This window comes from Vicia villosa, linkage group LG1 (assembly GCF_029867415.1).
Source record: "Vicia villosa cultivar HV-30 ecotype Madison, WI linkage group LG1, Vvil1.0, whole genome shotgun sequence".
NCBI lineage: Eukaryota > Viridiplantae > Streptophyta > Magnoliopsida > Fabales > Fabaceae > Vicia > Vicia villosa.
The window spans coordinates 108,851,009-108,864,020 of NC_081180.1; the positions used below are offsets into that span (position 1 = coordinate 108,851,009).

The 13,012-nt window shown below is 31.3% G+C and overlaps 2 protein-coding genes across 3 annotated transcripts; one reads left to right on the plus strand and one right to left on the minus strand.

The window, feature by feature from the left end:
* Positions 1 to 490: 490 nt before the first annotated feature.
* Positions 491 to 6,874, plus strand: LOC131643807 (3-phosphoinositide-dependent protein kinase 2-like). Of its 2 annotated transcripts, none has more exons than XM_058914130.1 (11): positions 491 to 1,011; positions 2,313 to 2,493; positions 2,600 to 2,652; positions 3,543 to 3,644; positions 3,719 to 3,827; positions 3,924 to 4,002; positions 4,245 to 4,410; positions 5,007 to 5,141; positions 5,298 to 5,434; positions 6,035 to 6,257; positions 6,447 to 6,874. In XM_058914130.1, exons 1-11 carry the CDS (start codon positions 832 to 834, stop codon positions 6,528 to 6,530), a joined length of 1,449 nt encoding a protein of 482 aa, XP_058770113.1. In that variant the 5' UTR covers positions 491 to 831; the 3' UTR covers positions 6,531 to 6,874. The 2 variants fall into 2 exon arrangements, with proteins under 2 accessions (XP_058770113.1, XP_058770112.1); XM_058914129.1 differs by having other exon boundaries at positions 492 to 1,011; positions 5,268 to 5,434.
* Positions 6,875 to 7,085: 211 nt separating this feature from the next.
* LOC131643808 (probable phytol kinase 1, chloroplastic) lies at positions 7,086 to 8,971 on the minus strand. The gene is made up of 6 exons (XM_058914131.1): positions 8,531 to 8,971; positions 8,270 to 8,337; positions 8,046 to 8,177; positions 7,772 to 7,887; positions 7,583 to 7,697; positions 7,086 to 7,425 (listed from the first exon to the last, which is right to left on the minus strand). The coding sequence occupies exons 1-6, from the start codon at positions 8,837 to 8,839 to the stop codon at positions 7,239 to 7,241; spliced, it is 927 nt and encodes a 308-aa protein (XP_058770114.1). The 5' UTR covers positions 8,840 to 8,971; the 3' UTR covers positions 7,086 to 7,238.
* Positions 8,972 to 13,012: the final 4,041 nt, after the last annotated feature.

Below are 13,012 nucleotides of genomic sequence, written 5' to 3' on the forward strand. Positions count from 1 at the left end.
GACTGCCAGGATTTCCACATGCACGTGGGGGTGAGCAACACGTGCTCACCATCCGTGACCTTAGGAGATGTGGGTGGAGTTGCCTGTTACGGGAGGTGAAGCCATCTTACTTACTACGCGCAAGACGTGAGAGGCAGTTGATGACGTGTCCTCAAGTGAGAAGCACGTGAAAAATGTGCTTTTCCATTGATTCCAGCAGATTGGGCCAGTGTAATTGTGCATTGGGCCTTGCTCGGCGGAGGTCCGGCTCCAAGATCCCAATCCAGGACAATTAAAATTAAAATTCTGTTTTTTACTAATTATGTGTGAGTTTCTAATTGTTATGATCAATGCTTCATATAAATTTTGATGAATTGATTTTTTAAAAAAATTTATTACATTACATATTGTATGAAAATTAAACTCCATATCTTAATCACTTAGACTTAAATTTGAAGCCGAGATAGATTTTTATAGAATAAAAACGGTCAAAAGCATTGGACTATTAGATTACATCCATTGTAAAGAAAGAAAGAATAGAGAAAAACAAAACATGAAATTTCCCAAAAGCTTATAATCATTCATCATTTCCATTATTATTTGTTCAAACACTCTTCTCTCCACGCCATGTGGTTTCCATTCCCAATTTAGCCATATATCAAACAACCCAACATCTTCTTCCATCATCAACCAAATCATCATTCTCTCTTTCCCTTCTCTCTCTACAGATAGGGTTTTCAATTTTCAATCTCAATTTCAATTCACCCCCTTTCCATAGGGTTTCTAGAGAGAGAAAAAGTCGTTAGGTGAATGTAGGGTGTTTTTTGTTTTTGGGTTATTAGTAACCGAGCTATGTTGGAAATGGAGAAGGATTTTGATTCCAAGGTCAAGATTCAACGGACTTCTTCCTCTTCCAATGGCGCTGGGATTGTTCAGAGATCCAAAAGCTTTGTTTTTAGGGCTCCTCAGGAGAATTACACCATTCAGGACTTTGAATTGGGCAAGATCTATGGTGTTGGCTCCTATTCTAAGGTTCTCTCGTACATAAACCAAACTTGTGTGTCTGTTTTTGTTTTAGCTTGGTCTTGTGTTTTTTGTTTTATTGGTTTTGTTTTTATGTAATGTGTTGATGGATGCATGAATCATGTGGATAATGTTAGCATTTTAGTTTTGTTACATAATATATAATTCATGTAGTTTATTTATTTATTTTTGTTTGTTGTTGGGAGAGATTATTGGACAATTGAGTATTATTGTTGCTATTGTTGTATTGAAGCACCATTTGGTAGCTTTTATTTGGGAACTTTGATTTGTAAGAGGGGTTCTTCTTTGATGATTTGACATTAATAGTTTCTATATTTCCATCAATGGCTTCCGTGTCTTCTCTAATGAGAAAAGACTGTAAGCTTTATTTATCGTTCTTGGTAGCTTTTGCGATATTGTGGACAGTGGACTGTTTTTGAGGATTCAGATTTTTGATATTCAACTGTTTTATTTAAGCAAATGAATCATGAAGATTGATGTTAAAGTAATTAATGAGAAAACATAGGTTATAGAGTTGTGAGTAAAGAAAATTGTAGGAAGTAGTAAATGAAGCAAACTGAAGTAAGGATGGACTTTGTTGTATGGGGTTACCCAGCTGGAATTGACATGAAACTAAACTAGTATATGAAATTAACATCGCATTCTTCCTTTGAGTGCAGTATGTGATACCTAATTTCTTTTGCGAGGATTTTCACCCTTCGTGTGGTTTTTCATCAGTGTGTGTACTTATTTAAAATGCATTGGTATCAAATGCAATTATGTGACATCAAATTTTGTTGTTGTTTACTTTTGTAGTGAAGTGAGCGAACATGGTCCCTGGCTGTTTGATTTATTTACCAAACGCCTTTCTTTGCTTCTCTTCTCAAATCTCAACTGATTCCCCCTTCTGCTGACTTCTTTTTGGTTGGGTATTTTGGTTTTAAAATCCATAAAAATTGTCTTACTCTTTCAACCCTTTGGGACACTTCATTTTCCTGAGTTTGGATATATGATTATCTTCACATACTATTGAGTTTCTAAATTTTTTCGGTTTCGAAGGACAGTGTTGCGAACTTCTTGGTAGATCTGACCCTCTCTTTTGCCTATGCCCCTTTTGCTCTTGCACCTGCAATCTCTTCGTATTGTCTTGCTTAATTTGTGATTTGTTTATCTTCTTTTCCCAACTTTTTATGCTGGTTATGTTCAAATTTTTTGAAAGTTGAAGCACAATATGTTTCATTTCCGCAAATTATTTTTCTTTTATATGCTAGACAGTTTTTTGAGTGGGTTGCTTTCGTATGTGTCTGAAGGTTGTGAGGGCAAAGAAGAAAGACACAGGAGTTGTGTATGCATTGAAGATCATGGACAAAAAGTTTATCACCAAAGAGAACAAAACTGCATATGTGAAGTTGGAACGCATAGTGCTAGATCAATTGGAACATCCTGGCATTGTGCGGCTATATTTCACATTTCAAGACTCATTTTCTCTGTGTAAGTAATTCTGGGTATATTTTCTGCTTATTTTCTCAGTGGCTTACTCCTCTTGCTGATATTTGAAATAATCTCTTTTTTCTCTGTTCTTTTTGCATTGGAGAAGACATGGCACTTGAATCCTGTGAAGGTGGAGAACTTTTTGATCAAATTACCAGGGTAGGCTAACATTAAAGTTCATTTCACATATTCAGTATTCAATAATGCCGGTGTATAAGTTTTTTGTCTGAAAAAATCTCATGTCACTCTAGGTGTGTAATGTGTTAATCCAGTAGGGCTGTGATTCTGTCCTATATCAGGTCTTACTATAAGTCTATAACACTAAAACCATAACATTTTCTTTGATTTAATTATAATTTTCCAAAAAGAGGAATTATATATTCTTTCTTAGTGTAAGGTTTTCTAAGGTTTAGGATAAATTAGTATGGCCTTCTTCTTTATCAATTATCTGTATATGCTTAAGTGCATATTTATAAATGAAAGGTAAAGTACACTTCACTCTTTAAAATTTCTTGATATCATCAAACTTGTTTATCGCCTAAACTCTACGATACCGTATTTAAGCAAATCAAATAACCTCCACTCTAAAGCCTTTTACAGAAATATTCTTTTGAATATTAAAATTAACAATAAATGACCACCGCTGCCCTAAATTGTAATGCAGATTTCTTTATCATTATTCAGTACCTCTGTCAATGCTATACCATTGTTTCGAGTCCTTCAATATTTGTGTTTATTGAAAAGTTGAGTTAGCTATATATAGCTCAAGTTGAATTCATATACTTATTTATCAGTTGATGAATTGAAGGGATTTTTTGTTTTTTTTCCTGCTACTTGTACTATTATAATTCTTCTTTTTCAATAAGAGTTCAAGTTTGTGATCTTATCAAGACATTTACAATTTGATGGCCTCTCATAAGAAATTTTTTGTACTTCTAAAAGTGTTGGAATTTGGACGTTCTTTTATATGTTAGATATTATCCTTATCGTTCTGATGCTCGAGTACTGAATAATATCTTCTAGCAAACTGTCTGATTTCCTGTGTGCAGAAAGGCCGTCTAACTGAGGAGGAGGCACGGTTCTATGCAGCTGAAGTTGTTGATGCTCTTGAATACATACATGGTTTGGGAGTGATACATCGTGACATTAAGGTAGCTCTGGGATGATTATACTGCATTATTGCCCTATATTGCTATGAGTGAAAATTAAATTTCTTCAACTGCAGCCAGAGAACTTATTACTCACAGCTGAAGGACATATTAAAATAGCTGATTTTGGGAGTGTGAAGCCAATGCAAGATAGCCAAATTACAGTCCTTCCAAATGCAGCATCAGGTAAAATAGGAGCAATGTTGAATCTGCTATTTACTTTTTAATTTATATTGTTCTTTTTTATTATCTTTATTAATTACTATGTTCATCCAAATTTAGATGACAAAGCCTGCACATTTGTCGGAACAGCTGCTTATGTCCCTCCAGAGGTTCTTAATTCTTCTCCCGCAACTTTCGGGTAAAGGTTAAACATTGATTAATTTTACCTCTTTGTGATGATTTTCTTCGTATGTAGATTATCTTGAAACGTTAGTCTGTGTTTTTGTCTTTGGCTAAATCGAAGGTGGTTTTTTTTTTTTTGACAATTCAGATGTCATATTTTGACTGCTCCGAGTTCCCTTATTCTTGATGTTTCCTGCCAGGTCACCATGTTATAACCTTTTATATATTTTGTTTTTCTTCCTCAATATATTACCACAGAAATGATCTCTGGGCACTTGGCTGCACATTATACCAAATGCTTTCTGGAACTTCTCCTTTTAAAGATGCAAGTGAATGGCTTATTTTCCAAAGAATTATAGCAAGAGAAATTCGATTTCCAGATTACTTTTCCGACGAAGCCAGAGACCTTATTGATCGGCTATTGGTTAGTGCATTATGACTGGACACAAATATATTTCCCTGGTGTGCTTTCTAATTCTTTTACACTTCCACATTTTCAGCAAATTATCCTCTTCCCATTTTCACAACCATTGCGTTGATGTTCCTTAAGTTGACCAACTAAGATAAAATAGCAGTTAGAGTTGAAGTGTTCTACATCTGGCTTTCTTGTAGGACAGTATTTTAAGATAGGAATGCTGTGCATGCACGAGTTTAATATTTGTTGTTTTCTCTGTTGACTTGGGGGTGGCAATTCCATTCCTCTAAGGGTAACCCTTGTCTTTCCAGTAAAATAGCCGGTGGCAAACTTTTCATCTTTTGACTACATTATTCAGTTTCTATGCCCTTTTACAAAATTACAATAGCATAATTACAATTAACGCCATTACAACTTAAGTCTGGTTCAAAGAATGTTTCTGGCTGCCCTATCTTGAACGGGCGGATCGCTTTTTTTTACCTGAAATATATTTCATCCTTTGAAGATACATGTAACAATTTTTTTTAGCATGCTTTAAGTTTATTGCTTTGTGCTATTAATTTGTGATTTTTATAATTTTAAAGAGAAATGCAATTATGATGCAGGATTTAGACCCGAGCAGGAGACCAGGTGCAGGACCTGATGGTTACGCAATTTTGAAGATACATCCCTTTTTCAAGAAGGTTGTCTGGGATAACTTAAGGACACAAACTCCTCCAAAACTTGCTCTAGAACCCGGGGTATGACTTCCGTTGCTTTGCTGTTTGAAATGTTATTTATGCAAAATAAAAAAAAGAACCTTTGATTCTTGTCCACTTTCTTGGTTTAATAAGAACACAATACCTAATCCTTAATTTTCATTTTAGACTCAATCGCCTGTTGCCGATGATGTTCAGGAGTCATCATGGAGTCCTTCTCACATCGGCGACGGTTCTGCAGCTTCTGCTAGACAGCCTGATGGCACTGCATCGTCTTCAGAAGGAACCGGTTCTATAACCAGGCTAGCTTCAATTGATTCCTTTGATTCAAAATGGTATGCAGGAACTTTCCTGGTTGTTTGTTGATTTGTGCATTGTTGTATATCCAATCATATTCACATAACATGAAATTGGTGTGACGCATTCACATCAAAAGCATATATGTTTTATGGAGACATTAATCCTTTGTCAATCAAGTCACCTTGAAAAGTAAAAAAATAGTATAATTCACAATTTCACAAACTTCAAAATATTCTAAAATATGTACCCAAAGGAGATATTTTGAAGCAATATACTCTGCATTTTAAATGTTTTATCTGACAATTCAAACTATACTTAATTTTATGTTTGTCATAATTTAGAGCTTTTCACATCAGATAGAAAATGGTATTAATTTCTTTTGGAATACATAAATAAGGCAAAACTATATTAGCTTTAAGATTTAGCTAGCGGCTTTATTGTACAGACTAAAAACAACATGCCGAGGTGTCATATTGTTCAGTGATATATTCACTTTTTACAAAGATACATCAGTTTATTCCTATATACTAGTAGAGAAATAAGGAGAGTTAAAAAACAATAGAAAGAGTTGTGTGTAGTTGCTATTGAAGAAGCCTTATGTTTACCTGGTTAGTTATTAAAATTTTGTGTAACAGGCAACAATTTTTGGATCCCGGGGAATCTGTTCTTATGATCTCCATGGTGAAGAAATTACAAAAAATAACAAGCAAGAAGGTTCAGCTCATCCTTACCAACAAGCCGAAGTTGATCTATGTGGACCCTTCAAAATTAATTGTAAAGGGAAATATAATATGGTCTGATAATCCAAACGATTTAAGCATTCAAGTGACTAGTCCTTCACATTTCAAGATTTGCACAGTAAGCTTTCTCTTTACTTTAGAATTCAAGCAACATTTTTTTATTGGCCCTGAATATTATGACTCATAATAAGATTCAATCCATGATTCGGAAAAAAGGTCTTTGAATCTTGATTTGATAACGATGATCTACTTTATTTTGTTTTCTGGTACCTTCCCTCACAATTTTGTTATCAAATGTATGATGCAGCCTAAAAAGGTTATGTCGTTTGAGGATGCTAAGCAAAGAGCATCTATATGGAAAAAGGCAATTGAAGGACTTCAAAACCGGTGAAGTCATTCTGGTTTTGACAACATTTTCTTTTAGATTCACATTCATCTTCTTCAGCGAAAAGGGATGAAATAGTTGGACTCCCAATTAATCAATTTTTCATTTAAAGAAAGTGAATTTGTAGATTTAGCTTTGCTGAAGCTTGTTCAAGCTAAATCCTCACCACAACTTAATTTAATTTGTGATGAGTTTTTCCATCCTTTTTCATGCTTCAATGGGATTTATGATTAAATGTGGAAGTTCTAATTGTAGCTATGTTGGGGGTTGGAATCAATACTTTGTAAGAAAAAAATATCAATTATCATTTTTTTACATGATTAAATGTTGTGAATTATTGAATTACTCAATTTAGTTTCTTCAGCCCAATATCAGAGGGTGTAGCCTCCCTGAACTTAAAAAACGGACATGATTTGTCCTAGGCATTTTGTAAATAATATGGGTGCCATATCTCCAATTCTATATGGTCTATACAGTTGCATGCAAAATGGTCTATAAAGCATTCAAAACAATCTTACACTGCCGTCAGAATAAGAAATATTTACCAAGAACTTGAAATCATCATTTAAAAATGATTTTTTATTGTGAAATATCAAAACTGTTACAGATCATGTACTATTTACAGTGTACCTACTAGAGTAAATTTCTTAGTGCCCAGAATAACTCAAAAAACAAGGGTGATGATAAATTGAAGAAAGGTCTCTGCAAAAGTTATTAATGATTGAAGATGAAAAAAGCCACTGCCATGGTTACTAGTGGAACAGAAATGTTGTCATCAATAACCTCAGTAATGGGTAGGGACTCCACCACTGTTGCCACCACAGAAACAAAAGCTACTCTTGGCAAAATGTTCTCCCAGTTAAATTCCACATGTCCTAGAGCTGAATAGTAATAGAGCATCCTGCATGCAATAAATATAACAGTTTCAGTCTCAAAAAAATCTACTTGGAGCAATACCTTTTTTCACATTTATTTCTCTAAGCTGAGTCCATTTCCTTATTAGTAAAAGAAAGAATACTGTTGAGAAAATTGATGAGTTTGCATGTAATGTAACACACCCAATTGAAACCAAGAATCCAAATATAAACATTGATATGCTACCAGCCCAACTCTTTTTTTGGTTATAAGGAATCTTGATGGACCCATATCTTCTGCCAATGATATCAGCTACACCTGGTATCCATCAGTTCAATGTTGGTTACAACAGTCATAAATAAGATTAGAATGTGTAAAGGAAAGTGTATTACCATCCCCTCCACACATCATTGCCAAGGAAACCACCCCAATTGGAGATTCACGCCAGAAAACAACAGCACATAACATCAATATCCCCACATAATAAAGAGGACCTCTTAGCAATTCTCTGTAAGACATGCAAACAGGAAAAGATAAGTACATATATACACACTACCGCCATAATCTCTTTAAACTAGCTTAGTTGGTAGCTGTACAGAGACATCATATATTCCGGCCATAACCAAATAATGCCAAAAAAAATTTAAATAGTAGACATTTATTTACTTTGGATCTCCTTTTCTAGTCACGGATTTGATGAGTCCTTGATCAGAAACCAATGAAAGACCATTCACCAAAAGCCTCAAGAAATTCACCAGAGGCACAAAAGCAGCAAAGTACCGAGCTTCGGAGGAGTTGCTATCCTAACATTAACATCAAAAACATTCAAACAAACCAAATAAAAAAATAGCAAAGACACAAACTTTATGTAAATCACATAAATGGGTTACCTGAAAATTGGCCAAGAAACAAGAAAAAGCAAGCCAGACAATATATGGACCAGTTTTCTGCTCAGACCCTGCCATCACCATGTGCCATCAATTTTTTCAAACAAAGCACCAATTTTTGCATTACAAAACAAAACCCAAAATTCAAATTGAACCAAAACAAGTAAAAAAAAGATCAATTCATATATATTTTTTGGAAATTGTGTCCAATGTTAATATATGCATGCAGGTTAATAAACTGAATTGAAGAAACCAAACCAGTACCTGGTCAAGGATGTTTCTTCTGGTGAGATCATCAAAGGAAAAAACAAGAGCATAAGCGCCGCCGAGAACACCAACGGTGGCTCCGACATTGTGGATTAGATCTTGAGCATTTGCAGGGACATTAAACCTTGTCACAAATCTTTCATCCAAACGGACACCTCTCTGTACTAGAGGAGAATGCAAAAACTTGACAGTGTCGTTTGGTTTTCTGGGTTTATTCCAAGGAAAGAGATTCATGGTGGTGGATGATGCCGGTGAACGGCGGTGCACGGCGGAGAATGGAAAGAGGTGAGAGGATAAAAGAGTCATGACTGATGTGAGTGAGATTAGATTAGACTTCAGTCTGATGAAAAACAAATCTTATAGGAATTTTTTTTGTTTAAGGATTTTTTTGTTTAAGAATAATCTGTGTTTAATTAGGTGAGAGATTAGTTGTCTTAACTTAAGTGAAGCTTATTCATTTAAGCTTTAAAGAAATTAACAAAATCAAATAATTAGATATTTGTTAAGGGTTACTTTCTCTGGAAATTTGGAATTAAAGGATAACACAAAAAATAAATTGAATTCAAAATTAGTTAAGGGTCACTTTCTCCTTTTAAAAAAAAATGATATTTGCCTATTTTATTTATTAGTATTAAATATGACATGTAATTTTAGCTTTAAGTACATTTTATATTATGTTTTAAATACAAATGTCTTATGCTTCTAATCACTATTATAGATAAAATTTATTGAATAATTTATACATATCTTTTTTAAAAGTTGCTGATATTTAAATAGGTTTAATAATTTTTTTCTTATGGTGGTTTATTTTGCTCCTACTTAATTACGTTTCTTAATTTTTCAAAATATATTTTTAGTCATTTTTGTCTAATTAATAATATATTTGGCGACAAGTTTTTAAGTGTTCTCATAGCTAATTAGAAGAAAATAATTAGGGGTGTTGATTGGTTCGAAAAAACGCAAACCAAATCAAAATCCAAACTAAATCAAGTGTTTGGATCGGATATTTTTTTTAGTTCGGACAAAAACTAAATTAAATCAAAACTCGATGTTAATTGATTTGAATAATAGATTTTTAAATTTATGAATTTATATATCCTTTTCATAAAATCTAATATAAGTTATTCAACTTTAAAAAGAAAAAAAAAAAGAAGTGCATATTCTCAACCTTTACACATAAAGGAAAAAAAATAAATTTTGTATTATTATGAAAAATAAATTGAGGTAAATTAGATATTTTTTAAAAATATTTATATATATATATATATATATATATATATTCAAACAAATTCGTTGTTTTTCAGTTTAGTTAAGTTTGATCTTTATTACAAAAATGTGTAAGTCCTCTACAATCCTTTTCATATATTTGTAAAAAAAAATCATATATTTGTGATCTGTTTGAGCATCATGTTCTTTTGAAACCGAATCAAACGAACCTGCGAACACCTTTAAAAATGACTAAAAATATATATTTTCTAGAGTTAAGAGATCAATATAATTTTTTTTAAGTTAAAAGACCAAAATAAACTTTCGAATCTAACCTACAAAAACAAAAGAAATATTAAACTTATATATATATATATATATATATATATATATATATATATATATATATATATATATAAAAGACAAAATACTCATTTTGGTCCCTTAACTTTGATTCAGATTGGTTCATTAAATTTTTTTCTGTCACATTGGTCCTTTAACTTTCAAGATGTTTCATTTTAGTCATTTTGGTCTAATTAGCTAAGAAAAAACTTTGAAATCGGTCGCTAATCCGTTTCTAATTAGGTAAAAAGGACTAAAATGAAACATTTTAGAAGTTAAAGGATCAAAGTGACATTAAAAAAAATTAAGGCAATAATCCGAACATAAAGATATAGTTAAGGAATCAAAATGGATATTTTGCCTATAAATAAACACTTTTAACAAATATTGAATTAGATCAACCATTTACACTCATTCAACTCAATTATTAATAAATAAATAAATACGGTCAATAAAGATGAAATTATAGATCTACCATATATATAGAATTATTCATCCACTACAAATAATTAATATATTTAATTTAAATATAAATAAAGTATGTCATTAATTAAATGAGCTAAAAAATTAACTTTTTAATGAGAGTACACTAAATTTTGTGATCTGTATATTTTTGTATTAAATTTTTTAGAGTATATGTATGGATTGCTATGTTTGTTATGAACCACTTGTGTGAGATAAAGTGGTGGAGACAATTTTCCATAATAATCCAATTATCAATGATCTTTGAACCCCACTTCCTGATTGCGATGTACAATGGATATTGCTGATCCTGATGTAAGATAATGCAGGCATATGCATCTTACGAATCGTAATTGCTCCAGTGTTCAAAGATAACTGAGTTATTTGAATTTTTTTCCCGAAAGAGTACAATCATGTGTAAACTGGCAGGTAAGTTCTGTTATGCTTTCAGTCTGCTAGACCCAACCAATTGTATTATTTCATTGGCTAATTACTTCATATAGTACTCCCTCCGTTCCTTTTTAAATGTTGTTTTAGAAGAATTTTTTTGTTCCTATTTAAGTGTCGTTTTATAATTTAATGTTACAATTTGTCATTTATACCCTTATTTTCTCAATAACTCCACCTCAAATCTTTCAATTAATTATTGGAAAAAGAGAGTGAATGATTGAATTTATTTGGAAAGAGAAAAATAAATAAGGGTATAATGGGAAAAGTAACTCTAATAATCCACTATCTTGGTTGAAGAGCTTTTTGCTAAAACGACACTTAAAAAGGAACGGAGGGAGTACTATGGAATTGACTACTCCACTGGTAGCTCAATAATATTGATATGAGAAATATTATTGATTTATTAATTGTAACACCTACACCGTATCAAACTACTATTTTGTAAATTTATTATAAATTTAATTTTGATTTTTTTAAATATTATAAATTTTTAAAAATTTCTTTTTATATATTAAAAGAGTAATTTTGACACCCTCTAACATAAATATATATTATAAAAGATTAAAAAATATTTGAAATTATAAATTTTTTTAAATGATATATTTTAAAAATGATTTTTATAAAAACTATTTGAAATAATTCCAAATTTAAGTGTTTTTTTTAAATATTGATGTCTAAAAAAATTATGATATTAAAAAACAAAATTACAATTTTTTAAACAAAATTATTTAACATTATAAAAATCTTTTATTTAAAAACTAAGACAAACTATCCTAAATATAATATAACACTACTATACTACCTACAATTTAAAACAATCTTAAAATTTACTAAGGAAACATGTTTCCTAGAAATTTTCGATAGATTTGTGTCACAACTAAAACTAATTAGGTAGTAGATAGATTTTCAGAAAAGAAAGCTAACGTATTAAAGAAAAAACATAATTTACATATACTTATGGCACTAATTTATTTTTAAATTATCATCAAATCTATATTTTTTTTAGTTGGTAAAAATTCTTAGTTTTAAAATATATTTGTAATACTTTTAAATTTATACTTATAAATTATACTCAATATATTCTTCTAACAAATAGACAATACATGACCTTTAATGCATATAGTTAACATGAGATTCAATGGATATAGTTACCATGACATATCTATGAGTTAGATTGTTATGTGTAATTTTTTTTTACCAACTATTAGATTTATCAACTATTAATTAATGTTTCAAATATTAATAGTTGAAATATCCAATTATATTCTAAAAATATATTAAAAAATTTCACATAAAATATTTTGATAATTGAGATATTAAATAGTTAAAATATTTAACTATATTTAACATTTTAAATAAAACTTAAAGTTAATATATAAAAGATAATTTGTCATTACTAAACTAAAATATTTGCTAATATATACCAGTGTATTGTAAACAAGAAACAAATAACACATGTGGTTTAATGAAAAGGTAAGAAAGTAATGAGCTAGAGGGGGACTATCATATAACATCTATAGGGACAAAAAAAAACACAAATTTATGTGGAATTATTAAATATTAAAAAAAAAAAACACAAAATTCGTCACGTCAGCACCATTAGTCATATAGGAACTTAGACCTTAAAAAAAATTTAGCCAATAAAAAATAGACATAGAGAGACTTAATGTAACACCCTTCTAAACCCCGCGGAAAATTAACATCAAAATCAGAGTAAAACATGAAAAAGGGTATTACAACTCCAATAAAATAAACAAATATTCATATCATGCCATAAAGGAACGATAAACCAAAAATTATTCAGGTAGCATGTTAACACAGCGGAATATTCTTAACAACTGAATAATCAAACATCCGGAGTCGAAGACTCATAATTCAACCATAAACCATAAACAAAACAGAAGTTTATCAGCCAATTCTAAAATAACGTTCCCGGTGTTACACGACCAGAGCATGACACAGACCCAACTGACTCTAACGAACTACTTGACGAGCTAATCCTCACCAAGTACACAAGCT

Bases quoted from the DNA above. Each gene is read 5' to 3' on its own strand.
- LOC131643807 (XM_058914129.1), top strand. From the start codon at position 832: ATGTTGGAAATGGAGAAGGATTTTGATTCCAAGGTCAAGATTCAACGG. The intron at 5,142-5,267 runs GTATGACTTCCG...TTTTCATTTTAG, and splicing joins AACTTGCTCTAGAACCCGGG to ACTCAATCGCCTGTTGCCGA. The intron at 5,435-6,034 runs GTATGCAGGAAC...TTTGTGTAACAG, and splicing joins GATTCCTTTGATTCAAAATG to GCAACAATTTTTGGATCCCG.
- LOC131643808 (XM_058914131.1), bottom strand. From the start codon at position 8,839: ATGACTCTTTTATCCTCTCACCTCTTTCCATTCTCCGCCGTGCACCGC. The intron at 8,338-8,530 runs GTACTGGTTTGG...TGGTGATGGCAG, and splicing joins GAAGAAACATCCTTGACCAG to GGTCTGAGCAGAAAACTGGT. The intron at 7,698-7,771 runs GTAATACACTTT...GATGGATACCAG, and splicing joins AATGATGTGTGGAGGGGATG to GTGTAGCTGATATCATTGGC.